General features: G+C 35.9%; 1 protein-coding gene across 8 annotated transcripts in view; it reads right to left on the reverse strand.

Moving 5' to 3' along the window:
* Positions 1-22,492, reverse strand: part of WDR17 (WD repeat domain 17) — a 104,684-nt gene that overhangs the window by 74,510 nt on the left and 7,682 nt on the right. For 7 of the 8 annotated variants that reach the window (XM_032413702.1, XM_032413698.1, XM_032413697.1 and 4 more), the window contains exons 2-5: positions 18,642-18,770; positions 11,106-11,289; positions 6,257-6,487; positions 97-348 (exon numbers count right to left, since the gene is read on the reverse strand). In XM_032413702.1, coding sequence (XP_032269593.1) covers positions 97-348; positions 6,257-6,487; positions 11,106-11,289; positions 18,642-18,770 — 796 coding nt within the window. The remainder of the gene's footprint in view (positions 1-96; positions 349-6,256; positions 6,488-11,105; positions 11,290-18,641; positions 18,771-22,492) is intronic. The other variant, XM_032413704.1, reaches the window with a different exon arrangement.

Consider the following 22,492-nt stretch of genomic DNA (forward strand, 5'->3'; position numbering starts at 1 on the left):
TACATTTTATACAAAATTAACCAATAAAAGACTATAACTTCCCTGACTCAGAGAATAAACACATATTTAAAACTTTGGGGAATAGGGTAAACTTACCCCCAGTTACAAACGTCCCAGGAGCACTGGGAACCCAGGCCAAGCACTGAACAGAAGCTGCTGCACTGGGAAAATTAAATGTTGTTATGCAATAAAGTGATTCCGAATCTAGCAGGCGAATTCCAAAATGCGTATTAGCCACAAGGAGATAATCGGTAGACAGTGGGTCCCATTCCAGGGCTGTCACTGGATCTTCCTCATCTGTCCCTTCAAGAGATTCAGGTCTCAGAACATGTTTCTGACTTTTATTACCTATTAAAATATAAAGAAAAAGATTTTAAACAAAATGCTCAAAAGAAAATCAACAACTGAGGTCATATTAATTTCCTCTTTGCACATCCCTGGTCTCTGAGAGTACTGGGAACAGAAATCTGGCCTTTGTGTGCAGAGGTCCTAAGTGACACGGGAGTGCAGGGGGACGAGATGAAAGTCAGACTGAACTGCTCTGCTCTGGCCATCTCTGGTGCCCTAAATGTTTCTCTTATTTGTTACTGAAATGCCAAAAGAAAAAGATGCACATAAACAATACCCAGGATCATGTCATCAACTACAATTTCCACCGAGTTGCAGCAGTGTGGGGATAGGGAAGTACTTACCAAGAGGAACACCCTGTTGTGGTTAAAAGCACAGACTTTGCAGCCCACTGCCTGGGTGCACAGCCTCGTTCCACCACCGACTAGCTCTGTGCTCTTGGACAAGACACTGAATCTTTGTGCGCTCAGTGTTTTATTTGTACAATGGAGAACATAACAATACGTAGCTCATAGAGTTTTGTAAAAGAGTGAGTTAGTCACTTCAAGTGCTAAGAACAGTGAGGCCTGTTATAAGCAGCGTATCAATATTTACGGTCCCCCCTTCCTCATGCATCACAGCAGTGCTCATAAGCATAACTCACTCCCGACAACCAGTGTAAATAAGGCGGCCAGAAAAATAGGGACATAAAACATGTGGAATTAAATGAAGCGAAGGATTATCAAACAACCCTCTTGTTCCTTCCAAATTTAGACACAACTGGCAATGGGGAAAAAAATGCTTCTGCTGATACACCACACGGGGCTCCAATTAGCCGGCCTCCCATTCCGAGGAAAGGCAGCAAGACAACGGTATTCAGAGACCACAGTCTTCACAGAACCGACTCCTCCTGAGGATTATAAACGCCACCAGAAGTGTTTACTAAACAATAACCCAACTGACAGATACCATAGCTCCTTCTGTAATATCACCATTACATACTGTTTTTCAACATATCAGATTATAAAAGCAAAAAAATAAATTTCCTTGGATTTATAAGCTATTTATAAAATGAACTGAAAACTTTAAACAGTTTCTGGGTTGGGATTAAATTTGTCAGAATACATTATTCTTTATGATGTTGATCTTACATTTTATTTAGAATTTTTGCATATAAAATCATAGAAGGTACATGTGATGTTTCTTTTATTTGGCTTTATCAAATTTCTGAAATCCTCATCGAGAAAAGTTTGCTTCTTCTTTCCCAAAATAAGTATCTGCTAAATTGCTATTTGATCTAACAAACAGTAATATTAATACAACAAATCATTACAAGTCAGAGAGAGACAGAAAAATGATCAACCTAAGTTTTACTAAAGCTATTTCTTAAGTAATTTTCAGGTATTTGCATGTGCCAGTTAACATCAATGGTTTATGAAAAATATTCCAGAATGTGAAAAAAAATAAAAACAACCCACTAACACAAACATGGGAAAATCTGCAATGCAAATGCTATGGTATCTAAATCATGTTGCTTGAAAGCCCATGCTTAGTCAAAATGATTATGAATTACAGTCACTGTTTTCTGTTCTGTCTAGTAACAACATTTTTATTATAAAAAATAGAAAACTAAATCTATAAAATTTTACAGCCAACCATTAGAACAGCTGATAATACTTTCATTATTTTATATTATTTATTTTTATTTATGGTCTATTTTATTTTTTCTTTTGAAAAAAATTTTTTTTAGATTTTATTTATTTGAGAGAGAGAGACAGAGATAGTGAGATAGCACAAGTGGGGAGGAGAGGGAGAAGCGGGCTCCCCACAGAGCAGAGAGCCCGATGCGGGACTCGATCCCAGGACCCTGGGATCATGACCTGAGCCGAAGGCAGATGCTTAACCGACTGAGCCACCCAGGCGCCCTCTATTTTATTATACAAATATCAGGCAACTTGTGTTGTCAGATACGACAGAAGCATTTGAGAAGAATAAGTCAATAAGAAGGTAAGGTTGATAATTTGTGCATAAAAAACAAAAACTAGGGGCGCCTGGGTGGCTCAGTTGGTTAAGGTCTGCCTTTGGCTCAGGTCATGATCCTGGGGTCATGGAATGAGTCCCATATCAGGCTCCCAGATGAGCGGGGAGTCTGCTTCTCCCTCTCCCTTTGCCCCTCCCCACCTTGTATGCATTCTCTATCTGTTCTCTCTTTCAAATAAATAAAATTTAAAACAAAAAACAAAACCAAAAAACCATAACCAAAAACCAGGGCAAGGGAAAATTGGGGTTTAAAAATGAAATAATGAAAAAAAATAAAAAATAAATTAAAATGAAATAATGAGGTGGCATATAATCCACATAGCTGTTCAAATTTTGATTTTGAAACCAGTGGCCAAAGCAAAGAAGAAAAAAATCATGAAAGGTTACATAACTCACCGTGTCCATAGGATAAAAATAAAACAAAAGGACAAAAAAAAAAAAAAAAAAAAAGTGCTCAGGAGAAACACTTTTCCCAGAACTGAGACCAAAATTACAGGTCTCCTGTGTGTTTTCAAAAAGGGAATGCAGTATGACAGGGAATATCATCAACATTTCTAAAATAAAACCATGCAAATTTGATTCACGCACATCCTTGGAATAACACAAAAAACAATTCAATGAAAACATTTCTATTATGAAGATAAAAAAAATTTCTGATGACCTAGCTTTGTCCAAAACTGTAATTTTAAAATAGCTAGAGCAGTTTTCTAATGATTTTGGCTCTAGAATCCTCTGTTCATTTGTGAATTTTTACATGAAAATCCAATACACAAATATAGAATAAAGTGGTGCTTTTCAGACTGAAAGGGAGAAGGCATGAAAGGCAGCAACATCACCTCCATGAATATCTCCTTTTTTTCCCTAGAGAGAGAAAGACCGGCGAGCAGAGAGCTTGAGGTCTCGGGCTCCTGCAGGAACCTGGAGGACATAAATTCTATCTTGTTACACAGAGACAGAATAATCTGTTGTGCCAATAAGTCATTAAGAATTTAAAGGTGACCCTCCTTAGGAAAAGTAAAAAGCATAACATCAGTATTAATGCTAACAGTCTCAAAGCTTCAAACTCGCAATGCAGAATTAACATCAGAATAAAAAGTAGTATTTCCTTTATGACCCGTTAGCTCATGTATATGCAAAAGGAAAATACATGGCAGGATTATACCTTTCCTAATGTTTTGTATATATTCATTGCTAAACATCCTATGGAATAAATGAGGCCAGCAAGTCTGCATGGGGTTGTCATGGGTTGAATTGTATCCCCCCAAAAGATGTTGAAGTCCCAACCTCCAAGGATCTGTGAATGTGACTTTATTTGGAAATAGGGTATTTGCAGATGATAAATTAAGATGAGGTCATGAGGGTGAACCATAATCCAGCATGACTGTGTCCTTATAAAAGAGAAATTTGGACACAGAGACCTGCATGCATACGGGGAGAATGCCATGTGAAGACTGATGCTAGGCTGCCACAAGCTAAGGAATGACCAGAAGCTAAGAGACAGGCCTGTTGCCTTCAGAGGGCCTTGCTGACACTTTGATTTCATATTTCTGGTCTCTAGAACTGCGAGACAACACATTTGTTGATCTAAGCCACCCAGTATGTGGAACTTTGTTAGGGTAAGCCCTAGTAAATGAATCCATGTGTGGGTCCAGAAAAATAACACTTGATGATACGGGTAGAGATGCACAAACTACTTCATTTAGTAACTGGAAGATGAGTTATGGGAAAATGATGGCCTCTTCTGGAAGTCATAGGTCAGATGTTGAAATATAAAACATTCCACTCTGACTTAAACCCACAAAAGGGAGACACAAAGGGCAAAGGAGGTCTTTATGCCTCCCTATCCTTTCAATGCCAGAATAAGCATAAAATGTCTCAATGTTTTATATTTTAGATACATGATACAATGTCTCAATGTCTTAGGACTTAACACGTTCAAAAATACCTAATTAAAAAAATGCCTAATAGTAATAATAAAGCAAAAAAAGAAAGCCATAGTCAATGAAAAAGAGATGGTCACAGTGACAAATTATGAAATATGAGTAATATCTAGAATGAAATTTGGACCAAAGTAAGTGCACACTCCTCATTATCCTCTTGAGAGCTCAGCAGCACACAGACTCCTCAAAAAGAAAGTATCACAATCCTTATGAAATCTCTGGGTGCAGGCTGGCTGGGGAGTAGTGGGGAGTCCCTAACAAGATCTGGTTACACCCCCAGACCGCAGAGAATCAAGAGGAGGAACCACACAGCACACAGCCACCCTGACTGTCCCTAAATCCCCCCGCCCCGGGACTGAGGAAGACTGCTGTAGATCAAGAGCTCAGGAGGGAAAGAAGTGGTATGCACCAGATCAAACAGAGAAAGTCTGTGAATGAGGTCACTTAACCATGAGCCTAATGACCAACTATAAAACAGAATTTTCTCCCAATGCAGAGGACAGAACAGATTAGGTGGGGGTGTCTGAGACAACAAATCCAAATGAAGCAGAAAACAAGCACAGATCCCTCCCCACTCCAACTTAAAACAAACAGATAAAACTCTCCCCAAGTTACATTAGTATAACCAGAAGGAACAAGAGGATATGCACAAAGAGCAGAGGGGAGGTGGCAAAGAAGTATAATTATTATCTTTCTTTACGAAGTAAAACAGTAGATCCTGTTTGAAATGTATTTGAGATAAAATGGCACCAAAATATCAATGTTTTATATATCATTTTATTTTTACATCTGAAAAAAATCTCTTCATCTTTATTATATAATATAATCAGGGAGTGATATCCCATCACCTTTGACATATTTTTTAAATTAACATATAATGTATTATTTGTTTCAGGGGTACAGTCTGTGATTCATTAGTCTTACACAACACATAACCTCCCCAATGTCCATCACCCAGCCACCCCATCCCTCCCACCCCCCTCCCCTCCAGCAACCCTCAGTTTGTTTCCTGGGATTAAGAGTCTCTTATGGTTTGTCTCCCTCTCTGGTTTCATCTTGTTTCATTTTTTCCTCTCTTCCCCTATGATCCTCTGCCTTGTTTCTTAAAATTCCACATATCCATGAAATCATATATAATTATCATATATATCATTTTTTTAATGTTAGAAAGATTTAAGAAATATTTATTCAAATTTTTATAATTTCTTGTGTTCAAATTCAATTTCTTTTTTCTTCTATTAGTTTCAGATAAATTGGATGTGATACACTTTGTGAAAGTAATGATCTTAGTCCTAAAAATCACTTTTATCCATCTATCTAGCAAGTCAGGAGTCACATACATCAACAGAGATGCCAGATGGCTAAAAGCATGTTTCTCAAATGGTAGCCATACTACTTTTGAGTGGAGAGCTATTCTGGTATTTTTCAGATCTCCCCATTACACATTTTATCATTGTTTAAATTGAAAAAATAAACATAAATTAGTTCCTCAGACCCGTTCATTCAGCTAGATTAAGTAACTGATGGGGGAATCCAAAGATTTATTGTTCCTTTCTATCTCAAGGTCAAAGTCTTTGCTAAGGACCTACGATATCACAATGGTATTTTACAAACAGGTGGGAAAATATTTTTGAGAAGTATTAGTAAGTCATCATATTCCTCTGCTGTATGTCCTTATTCATTCAGGTCATTTTTCTTAGTAAATGTACAGAAATAAACAATTGACTTAAAGTAAAAATATGGGGCAAATGACCGGATTTGGGTTAACTCAAAGTACAATCTGCACAGCTGAGTTAAATATATTACAATAAAACTTACTTCATGGTGCTGGATATTATTTGCACAACTATTATTTTAAAATTAAAATACTGTGAACTTTGGCTGTATGCTGTGTAAACAAGAAATCACATAAGGTAAGAAAAAGAAACCTGACTAAATTAAATTCTTACCTGGCTGAAAAATTGACAGACTTCCATCCATATGACCAAATACAACCTTCCCCTTTTTCTGGGTGTGCCATCTGAATATACAGATATCAGACAAGAAGCCATGCGCCTCCTTGTGCACAGTGACCCCACTCTCTGGGCCTGAGACGGTCCAAATGAACAGCGGTCCTCTGTGGGAAACAAATGCCACGGCGTCACCCGCGTTCCAGCACCAGCTAAGAGAGGCAGGCATCCCTAGAAGAAATAAAATACAGATACGTAATAGAGCCGTGAGGAGGAAGATGTACCACTAAATAGTATTTCCATTGCACAGTTCTAAAGCAACTTAAACTATAAGAATAGGCTTGTCATTTAAAAAAATATTACTACCTTCCTAGTTGGGAGTCGGACTTATAAAGTGACCCTAAAGACTACAGGCAACATATGTAGGGTGCCTCCATAATGAAAAGAAAAGTACCTCATTAGGTTTAAAACTACTAATTATCATAATACGCTTCATAGATGCAGACATTTATAGAGTTTTTTTCTTTCAGAAGCTACATAGTAAAGCAATAAATTCTTACTGAGTTTTTGTGTAGACTCGTAGACATTCTAGGTATACAAGTTAATATGGTATACAATTCCTGCTTTAAAGGATCTTAAATATAAGATATAAATATAATATCTTGGGAAGATAAGGATTATATAAATGAAAAGTTAAATGCAACTATAGGGATTTAATAACAATAAAATTAATGCTACAATCTATGTTTTATCAGGGTTTAGAGTCAAATCTTAGTGCTGCTTCAGATGAACTAAACAAGTAATTTTACCTCTTAAACCTGTCTTCTCATCTATAAAATGGATATAACCAAAAATAGCTGAACACCTATTCCACATGAATATTAAGAAAGGAAATATAATAATGCATGTAAAAGACCCTTTTAAACTATAGAAGAAATACAAAAGTTAATTGTATTCCCCTCACTATTACTGTGATCAAATAAATCATATATAAAACAAGTGTTATGGTAAATTTATAACTCAAGACAGAGATTATGAATCTCCCAACACAGATACTTTAAACAAATCCATCAGAATCAGCAAACTGAATATGCACATCAGCTCATATGGAATTCGGGCCCAGGAATCTATTTGTAACAAGGTATTCCAGGGGCGCCTGGGTGGCTCAGTCGGTTAAGCCTCTGCCTTCGGCTCAGGTCATGATCCTGGGGTCCTGGGATCGAGTCCCTCATCAGGCTCCCTGCTCAGCGGGGAGCCTGCTTCTCCCTCTTCCAGCTTCCCCTGCTTGTGCTCATGCTCTCTCTCTGTCAAATAAATAAAATCTTAAAAACAAAAACAAAAACAAGGTTTTCCAAATGATTGGGACATTCAGAAAGGTTTGTGAACAGCTGGGCAACTGTCCTGGAAAGAAGCTGGATTTGAATTATACTTTGAGGAAGCAGCAGAGTTTAATGTATGGGATAAGTAGTATTTCCCAGGAAGAGGAAGTGCTATAAACAAAGATACAGAGTTGAAAGTTGTTCATTGACAGTAAATTCAATTTGTGTCCTTAATGCTCCAAGAGGCAGAAACCAGAAGCCTAACGCCTAGTTCAGGGCCTGACATAAAATGGTAACTCCATAAATATTTATAGAAGGAATGAATGTGTCCATGAATAAGGCCAATAAAAAGCTGATATGGTGGGCACCTGGATGGCTCAGTCGGTTAAGCTGCTGCCTTCAGCTCAGGTCATGATCCCAGGGTCCTGGATCGAGCCCCGCGTCAGGCTCCCTGCTCAGTGGAGAGCCTGTTTCTCCCTCTCCCTCTGCCTGCCGCTCTGCTTACTTGTGCTCTCTATCTATCTCTCTGTCAAATAAATAAATAAAATCTTTAAAAAATATATGTGGTTTTAGAATACATTAACAGAAGTAGAATTTCCCAATAAGGGATGAGATACTCTGGGTCAAACCACCATCGCACCCCTGAAGAAAGCCACTAGAACACGGGCTCTCTGAATGCATGTTTCCAGAGAGGCAGCAAGGAAGAGAAGGGACCAGAAACAATGTCATTTGGTTGAAACAGAAAAGGCTTCTATAATGGTTTATTATTTCTAAGTACTTCTAAGAACTCTATAAAATATCAACTCATTTAATTCTCCCCAAAATATTCTAAGATGCGTAGGCAGTACTATTATCCATTGGGAACAATGTTTTGGGGTGTTTTTTCTGAAAGGATATTATCAAGTGGGATATTTTTCAACCTTATGATAATTTTAACATTTTACATTTAAACAAACTAATACTTGTTTTAAATAAAATTTTTATTACTGTGGAAAACAGAATAACGAAATAAAAAATAGAGAGGCAAGTTCAAATTCTAATATTGATTTTTAAAAAAGGTTGACTAAATGCAAATTTCTACTTTGCTTAAGCTGGATTCTGAAAAGAAGAAACAGAGTCTAAGACATTTCAAAGGGAATTACTTACAATGAAAATAACCAAAATATTCATAATTTTTTTTGCAAATATAGCTTTCAATTTTCAAAGTAAGAAGATATTTAGAAATGGCATGAGGAACTTATTGTAAAGCCTCTGAAATTTTTCAAAGGAAAGGAAGATACGTAAGGAAAGGAAAAATATGTAAAAGTGATCAAAACTCGGGTGCCTGGGTGGCTCAGTTGGTTAAGCGACTGCCTTCAGCTCAGGTCATGATCCCAGGGTCCTGGGATCGAGTCCCACATCGGGCTCCCTGCTCTGCGGGGAGCCTGCTTCTCCCTCTCCCACTCCCCCTGCTTGTGTTCCGTCTCTCGCTATGTCTCTCTCTGTCAAATAAATAAATAAAATCTTTAAAAAAAAAAAAAAAGTGATCAAAACTGTTATCATAATTATTTAATAATTCTACAAATGCTAATGAAAAAAGCTTTTTTTTTTTTAGGATTTAGCTATTTTTTAATTTAAATTCAATTAGCCAAGGTATAGTACATCATTAGTTTTTGATATAATGTTCAATGATTCAACTAATGAAAAAGTCTTATTTAATTGTATCCTCTGTGGCAAAAAAAGCTATGGCGCACACAGCTAATGAATAAAAAACTCTTCCATCATGAAAAGATGTGATGCATATGGTGTTTGATGACAAATCAGTCGATAAACTAGGTGATAATACAATAATATACTGTCTAATCTGTACCTACCATAACATTTAGAAAATGTTGCTATGCAGTTATAGTCTAGTATAGATTTTGTGTGATAACTTCATAAGAACAATGACATCATGTAGCATTTAAGGAGTATTTATTGTGTTACCTAAAATTAATTTCACATAAAGCTGAATATAAAGTATTGAGAAAATGTACTATTGACCATTAAAAACAATAATGGAAAAACCTGTAGGATTTGTGATTGGTAGAGAAACAGGTATGACTAGAAAAACATGAAAAATCTTGATTGAGGCTATCAATTGCTGTTTCTACATCACAAAGCCTTGTACCAAAAGTATTTCGGCTTTTTCTCACTGATGTATTGAAAACCTTAAGGAAAACCATTACATTAATGGAAGCTCACTGAATAACTTTAAAAAAATTTTTGCTCAGAGATGGGAGCACACTGCACACTATCTAATACTGAAGCTCAGTGGTTGTTGCAAGTGAAAATAAGCAGCAGATTATATGAGCTTGGGAATGAGATTCACATTTTTCTAGTTGAAAAATTAAACTTGTTCGGCAAATTTTTTTTTTTTAAGATGAAAGTTATGTAACAAAATTGGTTTATTTTACTGGTATTTTCAACATTCCTAATGACCTAAATTTGAAAAGACAAGGAAAAAGAAATAATACTAAGTATGCTGAGCATATCCAAAGGTTCCAAAAGGCATTATTATTATCTGGGAAGCAAGATTTACATATAATTGCCTATGAATTCTCAATATTGTTGCTACATACCGAAAAGAACATTATAAAGAAACTGAACAAAATAAAGTTAGCGAGACTGTCACATCTCAGTTTTCTGTCTCAAAGTTATAACCAGTAATTGTGAGAGGAACGACCGCCATGAAAAACACATCCAGCAGGAGCTCGCAAAATCGTAATTAATAACTGAGACACCTTAGCACCCAAAAAGGGACTGAGTTATTGCGACATCTAACACAGAAAAATGGTAACTTCATCATTATCATGGGGTAAGAGGCTAGCTAGAAAGAGAGTAATAATATTCAATTCACTAAGACCTACTTGTGTGAACTAGGACTTTCTATCTTGACCCAATTAAAAATAAAAGAAAGAAACCAACTCAGCAGGGCCCTGATTACATGTGTAACACTGTCAGTGTATGTTTCAGATTGGAATAGAGTAATGAACGGGCTAGACCAATTGTCTCATTAAGAAAATCGTACCAATTATTTTTATATTTATTTTGGGAAGTTTTGTTATATTTACCTATTAATGAAATCATTCGGTATTGACTGTTTTTAACTGATCAGTGTACTAAGTATAAATATTTCATGAAATTTTGTTTCAGTTTTATATGTATGTACAATGAGTCAAGATATGAAATTTCTTACATAGATTTCCACTGGAAAGTTTGAAAAGCAGTACTTTAAAACCTGAGCTAATTTAAATAAAATATTTCGCTTATTAAAATAAAAATATTTTGGAGTGCCTGGGTGGCTCAGCTGTTAAACATCTGCCTTCGGCTCGGGTCATGGTCCCAGGGTCCTGGGATCGAGCCCCACATCGGGCTCCCTGCTCCGCAGGAAGCCTGCTTCTCCCTCTCCCACTCCCCCTGCTTGTGTTCCCTCTCTGGCTGTCTCTCTGTCAAATAAATTTTAAAAATCTAAAATCATTTAGTAAAATAAACCCCAGTTATAAATATACCTTTTGTATTGTCGAGCTTAGCAATGACTTTTTGTTCTGCAACATTCCAAATGATCACTAAATTATCGGTACTGCCACTTGCAAACACATCAGGGTTATGTGGACACCAAGAGATAGCTGTGATTGTTTTTTTATGTTCAGACATAATTGCATGAAGTTTGAATTCATTATAACGGTGATCCAACTAAAAAAAATATATAAATAAGACATTTTCAGTGCTTCTTTTTAGATAACACACTTTTCATTAATAATCACATTTTTAAAAAGCTACATACATGAAAATTAGTACACCTAATAACATGATATGAACACATTTCAAGCCTTGGTCTACTTTCAAGTGTTAAGTGTATTCAATCAATATAAAGAAATCATTTTTTTAAGTTTTTATTTTAATTCCAGTTAGCTAATAGTGTTATATTAGTTTCAGGTGTACAATATAGTGATTCAACACTTCCATACATCACCGAGTGCTCATCACAAGTGCACTTTGTAATCCCCATCATCTATTTCACCCATCCCCCTACCCTTCTCTCCTCCATCAGTTTATTCTCTATAATTAAGAGTCTGTTTCTTGATTTGTCTCTTCCTCTCTTATTTTTCCCCTCGCTTGTTTTGTTTCTTAAATTCCAAATATGTGTGAAATCATATGGTATATGTCTTTTTCTAACTTATTCTGCTTAGCATTATACTCCGTAGCTCCATCCATGTTGTTGCAAATGGAAAGATTTCATTCGTTCTTATGGCTGAGTAACATTCCATTGTATATATGGTCCACTTCTTCTCTACCCATTCATCAATCGATGGACACTAGCGCTGCTTCCACAGTTTGGGTATTATAAATAATGCTGCTATAATCATAGTGGTGCATGCATTCCTTTGAATTAGTGCTCCTGTATTCTTTGGGTAAATACCCACTGGCATGATCCAGAGATCCTAGGGTAGTTCTATTTTTAACTTTTTGAGGAGCCTCCATACTGTTTTCCACAGTGGCTGCACCAGTTTGCATTTCCATCAACAGTGCATGATGGTGCCTTTTTCTCCACATTCTCGCTTTCTTGTGCTTTTTTATTTTAGCCATTCTGACAGGTGTGAGGTGAGATGTCATTGTAGTTTTGATTTGCATTTCTCTGATAAGTGATGATGAGCAGAAAAAAGATCAGTTTTTAAAAATAAGAGAATTGAAATAAACAATTTTAAAACAAGTAAAAATAAATGTACATTTAAATGTACATAATAATTCAGAGCTTTATTATATTTTTAGAACTATATCTATTTCTGAAGAAAAACCCCTTGGTTTTGGGATATTTTTTCTGTAATTTTTCAAATAGATTTAAATGAAAAAATTTAGGCTAAGAAAATAAACTACTGGGACTACACCAAATTAAAAAGCTTTTGCACAGTGAAGGAAACCGTCACAAAATGAAAAGGCAACCTATGGAATGGAAGAAGATATTTGCAAATGACATACCCAGTAAGGAGTTACTATCCAAAACATATAAAGAACTTATAAAAATGAATACCAAAAAACCTCACAAATAATCTGATTAAAAATGGGCAGAAGACCTAAATAGACATTTTCCAAAGAAAACATACACATGGCCAATATTACTCAACATCACTCATCAGCAGGGAAATGCAAATTAACCCACAACGAGGTATCATCTTATACCTGTCAGAATGGCTAAGATCAAAAACACAAGAAATAACAAGTGTTGGTGAGAATGTGGAGAAAAAGACTATTGGTGGGAATGTAAATTGGGACAGCCACCATGGGAACAGTATGGAAGTACGTCAAAAAATTAAAAATAGAAATACCACATAATCTAGTAATTCCACTACTGGGTATTTACCCAAAGAAAATGAAAACACTAATTTGAAAAGATATGTGTACCCCTATTTTTTATTGTAGCATTATTTACAATAGCCAAGATATGTAAGCAACTCAAGTACCCATCGATAAATGCATAAAGAAGTGTGTGTGTGTGTGTACGCGTGTGTGTGTGATGGAATATTACCCAGTCACAAAAAAGAATGAAATTTTGCCATTTGTGGCAACATGATTGGAGGTAGAAGGTATCATGTTAAGTGAAATAAGTCAGAGAAAGACAAATATCACATCATTTCATTTACATGTGGAATCTAAAAATCAAAACAAACAAGACAGAAAACCAGACTCAACTACAGAGAACAAACTGGTGGTTGCCAGAGAGGAGATGGGTGGGGGGATGGGTGAAATAGATAAAGGGGATTAAGAGGTACAGGCTTCCAGTTATAAAATAAATAATTCACAGAGATGAAAAGTACAGCATAGGGAATATAGACAGCAATACTGTAAAAACACTGTAAGGTAACAGATGTTGACGACACTTAACGTCATGACCATGAGTAATGCACAGAATTGCTGAATCAATATGTTGTACAGCTGAAACTAATATAACATGGACTGTTAACTATACTTCAATAAAAAAATTGGGTTAAATAAACCAATTGCTCATTATTATATTATTAAGATGTCTAAAGTCTGCAGAGCAATATCACTGGGCCCATTTTCTGTTATTGCTTTTTGCATGGGGCATTATGTTGTGGTCTTGTATGTAACCGAAAAAAAGAAATAGCCTAACTTTCCTATTTCCTTTGTAAATGTGCCATTAATCAGTCAATTTTTCTTTCTAGCATTTTCAACATGTTTGAGATTATATAGTATATGCCGTTTTGTTGTACCTGGCTTTTCCTTTTAATAATGAACCTTTCACAGTATTATGGAAGAGTGTTTCAAATCGTTATTATATTAACTATTTATTACACCATTCTTTCTTCAACCATATACTTGCAGTAAAATCGTAACTGCAACACGGCCTTCGATGCCCTACATTATGAAACTCTGCTATTTGCAGGCTCACTTGGTATAGCATTCTTGCTTGTCCACTCTGACCTTCTTGTTTTTCTATTACAGCAAAATTATTTCTGCTTTAAAGCCTATGTTTGCTGTTCCCTTGGCCTTGAATGCTCTCCCCATTGATTTGCTCATGGTTACTCATTCTTTCCTGTTCAGGTCTCAGTTCAAAAATGCCTCTTTACAAAGGTATTTTCTGACCACAGTACCTAAATAAATTTACGCACCCACCCCCACCCCAAAACCTGTCCCATACTCTATCCTTTTTTTTAAATTGAGATATGATTGACATATAATATTAGTTTCAGGTATATAACATAATCATTTGATATTTGCATATATTGCTAAATGATCACATAAGCCTACTTAACAATCACCACACACAGTTACAATTTTTTTTCTTGTGGTAGATTTTAAGATCTACTCACTGAGCAACTTTCAAATATACAATACAGTGTTATTAACTACATTCAACATGCTGTACATTGCATCCTCATGACTTACTTAGTTTGTAACTGGAAGTTTGTACCTTTTGACTCCCTTTACCCATTTCACCCCCTGTACCCCCACCTCTGGCAACCATCAATCTATTCTCTGAATCTATGAATTCAGTTTTGTTTTAGATTCCACATATAAGTGAGATCATACAGTATTTGTTTTTCTCTGATATATTTCACTTAGCATAATGCCCTCAAGATCGATCCATGTTGCAGCAAATAGCAAGGATTCCTTCTTTTTATGGCTAAATAGTATTCCATTGTATGCATATATAGATCACATTTTCTTTATCCGTTCCTCCATCAATGGACACTGGGGTTGCTTCCATGTCTCAGTTATGCTGCAGTGAAAATGGGACTGCATGTATCCTTTCAAATTAGTGCTTTCATTTCCTTCACATAAACACTCAGAAGTAGAATTGCAAGATCATATGGTAGTTCTGTTTTTAATTTTTGAGAAACCTCCACAGAGTTTTCCATAGTGGTTGCACCAATATACATTCCCATCAACAGTGCACAAGGGTTCCCTTTTCTCCACATCCTCCCTGACATTTGTTATGCCTTGTCTTTTTGAAAATAGCCATCCTAATACGTATATGGTGATATTTCAGCGTGGTTTTGACTTGCGTTTCCCCGGTGATGAGTGATGCTGAGATTTCTTTTCATGTGTCTGTTGTCCATCTGTAAATATTCTTTAGAAAAATGTCTATTCCGATCCTCTGCCTATTTTTTAATCAGATCATTTGTTTAATTTGGTATTGCATCGTATGAGATCTTTATATGTTTTGGATATTAACCCCTTATCAGATATATGATATGCAAATATTTTCTCCCATTCAGTGGGCTGCCTTCGCATTTTGTTGATGGTTTCCTTTGCTGTGCAGAAGGTTTTTAGTTTGAGGCAGTCCCACTTGTTTCTGTTGCTTTTGTTTTTGGTGTAAATGACTCTAACATATTACCTGTTTTTATATCCTTTGTAGAACACATTTCTTCCTGAAACACTTATTTATTTATTTGTTTGTTTAATGACCTCTCCCTGCCCCCGTCCTTACTAAGAATATGAATTCAATGAGAAGAATTTGCCTGATTTGTTCATAGTTTCATTCCTAGTGCCTAGTGATACTTGGCCAACAGAAGAGATTCAGTAAATATTATTGAAAAAAAATGAGCCATTATGCTATTGTTTACCATTTAAGCAACTTTTAACTTTTGCTATCACAAAAACTGCTGTAGCGAACATCTTTATATAAAATTTTGACAAATGACCTAATTATTTCCTAAGGTTTTCCCTTCTATAATTTCTGTATCTCTTACTACTTGAACTTCAGCTATTCCTGAACAACTTCAGATGAAAATATTACTCAGAGATAACCAAGTACCAGTGGAGTTTTCATCTGATTAGTATTGCAGTTATAATAATCTTAAGTTGGCCTATTTAAATATATAAGTCATTTTCTGTACATTTAGGAATAGATTTGTAACTTTTAAGTTATTCAGTGATTTATCTATGGTAAATATTGTGAGTGCGTCTAATGTATCGAACAGAAAAAACTCCTACATAAGTTAGAAATTCAGTGGAAGAGTCTATAAATACATGAAGAAGCTATGTTGCATATCAATGATCTTCACTGGCTTTACTATACAAACCATCCAAACAGTATCTTAAGCACAATATAGAATACTTACAGGGATTAATTTATTAATACATTCCTATTATATTTACAATTCAGGATTATGAGTCTATACTATTACATTGAGTTGGACCATAAATCATTTTTAGAGTAGTTAATACAATATATTATTGCATTACAATTCAATGGTCAAAGGAAAAATTCTTACCACATTTACAGTATCATTTAACAGTTCAGACAGATGTGATAATACCTGGGCATCATTATACAGAGTGTGACAGACTATCAGACTCTACGTTAACCCCAGGTATGATTTAATAACTATTCCCTTTGGAAATAACTATAACATTTTATATTTATGTAGCATAATTTTCAAAGCACTTCAATTTAGACAATGATATTTAAAAAATACTGATTAATGTAAGGTGAATGTTAATGTCACCATTTAATATAAATGTAATTTTCCATTTGCATACTTTGAAACAAGGTTTTACAGTGAACTCTGTAATGAACTGTCAACTGAGTTTATTTGTTTTAATTTCTAAATCAGGGTGATTTTTAATTTGTTTCGGTCTTTAATGACGCATACATTTTCTTCGTAAGTTTTTTTATATTAATAATTTTAGCTCAATCTTCCTAAATATTCAAGTTATAAAATATCATCATAAAACTTAAGACACATGCGAACATAAAAAAAATTAAGTGCTGCCTTCGTCCATTCTCTGACTGTCCTTACTCCTTGGAGGAATAGTTTACCTAGACTGATACATTCTTCTTCTGTAAAAAGAAGTAAGTCAAGAAGTTAGGGACTTAAGACTAAGAGAGAAATTTTGTAGGAGACCTTTGGGAGTGAGAAGCTTATGGGGACATGCAAAGTGTAAAGGAGGCAGATGGGAGGAAAAAGGGAGCAATTAGCAGGCTTGCTGCTGTCTTCTCCATGGGGCAATGGGAAGTGAAAAAATATGACTTATACTGAAACTGAGGTTGATTGCTGGGTGTTTCTATAACCTTGAGTAATGGACTACATAAAATCCAACTCGAAACTGTGTAAAATTAATGGGTTTATAGATTAATGCTATTATTTCCTAAATTTTCAATAAACTACACTATTGGTAATTAAAAGGATTTTTATTCCAGAATAATGCAATCATCTTTTTCACTATTAACTGAAATGAACTGGTGTTTCAAAACAACAAAAAATATATCATTCAAAAAATATTTAACGAGTATCTATCAAATTCCAGAGAGTACCGAGTAACTTGAGAAATCAAAGGTGAGTAAGACTGATTCTGGTAAAGGGAAGCAGGCAGAGAGGCAGTCCGTTTTCTAAGGTCCTTTGCTAATGGGAAAGAGGAAAAAGCAGAATACGGAAAAGAATTTATACACTTGAGCTGAGATTTGAAAGATGAGAAAACACTCTCTAAACAGGCAACACAGGCAAATGGAAAAATTAGTGTAAGCAAAGGCAAGATATAAAAGAGTCTGAGATGTTTTGGAAAATACAATTAGCATGGTCTGCCCAGGGCACAAGGTGAGAGGAGATGGAGAAAGACATTGTTTCGCAATGTTTCGCATTGTTTCGAAGTTTGGATGTTAATATGAAGGAACGAGGAGCAGCTGAAGATTGAAAATTGCAGATATGAATTACAGATGACTGAGTACACTAATGTATAAATTAGAGGGAGTCAAAGCAGAGGCGAAGAGGATAGTAAGAGACTATTATAATAGTTTAGGTGAGAAGGCTATAAGGGTACAAAATGCTAGGATCGCTCCTCGTTACCTACAGGATAGGAGGTCAGAAGGAGGAGCCAAAGAGAGCTCACCCTCACACCTGTGGTTCAGGTAAGTGGTTAGCTGCTCACACTGAAATGCTGACTCCAGGTTTGAGGAGAAAGATGGACCTGGATTTAAGACGCTTATGGCACTTGTAACTGGGACAATTCAGAAGGCCATTGGCTCTATAGATTGGGAACTGATGAGAGATGTCTGGATGGAGTTCAGACATGAAAAAAAGGGAGTTGTAAAGTTTTGTATCTCAAGAATATCTCAAAATATTTTATATCTGTACTGTTTTTAATATAATGATCTCTAATGGATGACCCACATTCTTCAACTGATGATTTTCTCATATGAAATGCTGCTGAGCAAGGTCTGAAACAAATGAATAAATGAATTCCAATGATTTATATGGAAATATATTTTAAAAGCATTAGATTCTAATTGCTCATCATTCACAGATTGGAAGCTTTTAATTCTTGAAGAAATTCTTTTTGATGAACAGCACATAAAGGTTTATGAAATCAATTAAGATTTTTCTAACAATCTGAAATTATGATATAAGCATTTTTTAAAAGCTTGAATTGTAAAACCAATATAGTATAAACAGCAACAAAATATAAATATCAATTAAATTGCAGTACTTAAGCCTTTCCTATAACAGGGATTTTAAAATATGTATTAAATATTAATTTTACCTAATAAAATTAGAAATCAAAAAGCATCCCTAATATTTTACCTGGTAAATGTAGATGGCCAGAGTGGCACAGTACGCGAACCTGTCTCCACTGGCAGCACACACATCTTTGTTCCACGGCTGACATCCAGCGGCCAGGAGGCCCACTTGCCTGACCTGGGACATGTTTGCCTTGAAAACCAAATTTGGAGAAATATCAGTCATTTTCATTATGCAATAAACTTAATTATTTTATAGCTATCTTCACCAATCCTTATTTTTATGCCCTGAAAAAAATTTTTACTAGGACTATTAATCTCTTTCAGAGAACAAGAGTTGAAATCCCCAAATGTCTAGACACATCAAGGCAGGTAACTCAAATTTGAAAAGCAAGAGATTAGAAGATGATCAATAACAAATAACACTTGGCTGAGGACTGGGAATCCCAGAGGAGTGATGGGGGCCACAGTGAAATAGAAGGTGCATATTCTATCTAAAGGGCTTCAGTGCCACTGGAGAAGTCCCTTCCCTTTGCCAGATTAATGAAACTTTCCAGAGAAACGGAAGCATCTAGATTTCTGCATATAACCTACCAATTTTTAAATACAGGCAGTTCAATTCAAGGCAGCAAATTCAAGTGTAAAACACCGTGAGCCAATACTGGGAAGACTGTGGCCTCTGCCAGGGAGCGTCGTTGTTTTTATAGTGACTCAGGATCGTCACACAAACTATTTGTGGTACACAGGGCAGGTATACGAGCTGCGTTAACAATATCGTTCATTGTGAAGATGGGCCAGAAGGAAAATGTCACAAAATGTTGACGTGGCCAGCAGAGAATGGTGGAGCAAACAGCCCTGGAGATGCAGAATCAGTCCGGCTGGGACTCAGCAAGCAGGGATGCAGACCCAGCTCCAAGCCAGCATAGAGCGTGAGCTGGAGTGAGGCGTCTAACCTCGGGTCTCTGTTTCTTCCATCTAAAAGAAACCGTCTGAAGGAGGTTTTCCCTACCATTTCTCTCAGTTCAAGGGATTCTGTGAATCTATGTGTAAGCTCAATTTTTCTAGGATGATGGAAAAAAGGAAGCCAAGAGTGAGGCTGTTTATAAATCTACGATCATACTGAAAACCCAGATAGAGGGAAAACACTAAGGCAAAAACAAAAACAAAAAATCTATTCTGAGTATTACCCTATATAGTTACCTCTTCAGTGGCATTCAAGAATAGATTGACCAAAAAAAACTTTTTCAAGGCAGAATTGAGACCATTATTTGGTATCTTTTCTAATATGGTCAAAAAAATTGGTCTAAAAATGAGGACTCTTAACATGAGACAATCTTCACTTATACCACAATGTTATACCATGCAAATATCAATTTTTCACTGTCAATTTCATATCTGATTAAAATAAGGAAAAGGTATAAAAAGCAATTATAACTTAAACTATTTTTGAAAAATTAAGTAAATACCTAGCAGATATAATAAATTTGGGTCACACTGACTAACATACCAAGTCAATTTTTAATCAGCATTTTGTTTATGCTGTTCAAAAGTTTTATATTATTTTAGTAGCAAAATGTTATTGCTTTAACACAACATGTGAAATATCACACAAATGAAACATTAACACATAAATATATATATACATCTGACCCATGACACAAGTCTAATAGGTAACTGTTCAATGTATCCCCAGGAACCGTCCACCTCAACCTGCCTCTTCTCTCTCTACCCTGCCACCTAGTGGTGTAAAACAAGCTACTCTGAACCGAGGATACTTGGTACTGTCATTGAAAAATAAAGCAGTGTCTCTGGATCATCTGCTTCCTTCTCAGTATCAGTGGAATCATGTATTGATCATAACACTACATTTATCCTTTATTTTAATGCTCAGCAATTAGTAAATTCTAGTCAGTTTCATTATCTCCAATTTATTTATAAAGTTACTTTCTTCTTTATATCTTTTATATTTCATTTTTCCACCTTCTAGAAAAGATCTCTTCTTTCCTTTCTTCCCCAAATCTATCTTCATCCCATTAAATCCCCTTATCTGACTGGAACTAGTGGGTTTTTTTTTTGTTGTTTTAAGTAAAAAGTTATCTGAAGTGAAAAATTCCATGATAACCAAACCGTGCTTCAGTCTTTGGGTGCTTATAAATAAAAATTTTCCTTCCTCCTCCCCTGGCACCTGTATTTCCTCAAGCACTAGCATTCCTGACAAATTTAAAAAAAAAAATACATTTTTTTTAAACTAGTAATGCTACATTACTTTTCACTGAAAATATATATTATTGCAACTATAGGATGAGTCGAACAGGCTTTTGTAGTTTATCTTTGGGGTCTATGATTACTATTAATGTTTGTGTGTAAGTAAAAATGGTTTCTGATTTATGTTTAAGCAAATTTTGAGTTTATATCTGGAAAAGAAACATGAAAGATTTAAACAAACAGGTAAAATGGAGTCATTTTTTAAATTTTCACTTCCTGCTTTTTTATCTTTTTTAAACTTAATAAACTGTTTTCAGAGCGTGTTAGTTCCACAGCAAAACTGAGTGGAAATTACAGAGAGTTCCCATTCACTCCCTATTCCCCAGTTACACACGACCTCCCTCTCTGTCGAAACCTCCCATCAGACTAGTACATTTGTTACAATGATGAGCCTACACTGACCCATCATCATCACCCAGAGTCCATAGTTTGCATTAGGGTTCACTCTTAGTGTTATTCATTCCATGGGTTTTGACAAATGCAGGACATGTATCCACCATTTTGGATTGTATAGAATAGGCACAATGCTCTAAAAATCCTCTATGTTCTGCCTATTGATCTCTCCCTCTCTCAAAAACCCCTGGCAACCACTGATATTGTTACACTCTCCATAGTTTTGCCTTTTCCAGAATGTCATATCATTGTAATTATACAGTACGTAACCTTTTCAAATTGGCTTCAAGTCAGTAATACACATTTAAGTTTCCTCTATGTATTTTCATGGCCTGATAGCTCATCTCTTTTTAGCAGTGAAAAATATCCCCTTTGCTGGATGTATCACTGTTCATGTATCCATTCACCTCCTGAAGGACACCTTGGTTTTCAAGTTTTAACAGTTATGAAAAAGCTGCTATAAACATCCATGCACAGGTCTCTGCGTAAACGTAAATTTTCAATTCATTTAGGTAAATAACAAGGAGTGCAAAAGGAGGTGATTGCTGGATCCTGGTAGGAGTATGTTTGTTTTATAAGAAATGATCAAACTGTCTTCCAAAGTGGCCGTACCATCTGCATTCCCACCAGAAATAAATGAGAGGTCCTGCTGTTTCCCATCCTCACCAGCCTTTGGTGTTGTCAGTGTTCTGGATAGGCCATTCTAACAGGGGTGCAAGAGTAACTCACTGTTGTTTTAATTTGCAATTCCCTATGTCGGACATCTTTCCATATACTTACAGGCCATCTACCTTCTTCAGTGAAGGGTCTGTTCAAGTCTTTTAATATGCTAGAAAGGCTCAAGAACTCAGAGAAATATTTTACTGGATTCCTGGTTTATTAAAAGAGGATATTAACTCAGGAACAGCCAGATAGAAGAGATGCATAAGGCAAGGGATGTGGGAAGGGGCAAGGAGATTCTGTCCTCTCAGAGGGGGCCACATGTTCATCAACTGGGGAGCCCTCTGAACCCTTTCGTGTTTTCCTGGAGGCTTCATTATACAGGCATGGTTGATTAAATCACTGGCCATTGACAAAATCTTTCAACCTCCAGCCCCTCTCCCCTCCTGAAGGTCAAGGGGTAGGACTAAAAGTTCCAACCCTCCAAACACAGGTTGGCTCCAGCCAGCAATCAGCCCCCATCTTAGGTGCTTTCTAAAAGTCACCTTATTAGCACAACAAAAGACACATTTATGGCTCTCAACACTTGGGAAATTG

Source organism: Phoca vitulina, unplaced genomic scaffold, assembly GCF_004348235.1.
Source record: "Phoca vitulina isolate PV1807 unplaced genomic scaffold, GSC_HSeal_1.0 scaffold15, whole genome shotgun sequence".
In the NCBI taxonomy this organism is placed as follows: Eukaryota; Metazoa; Chordata; class Mammalia; order Carnivora; family Phocidae; genus Phoca; species Phoca vitulina.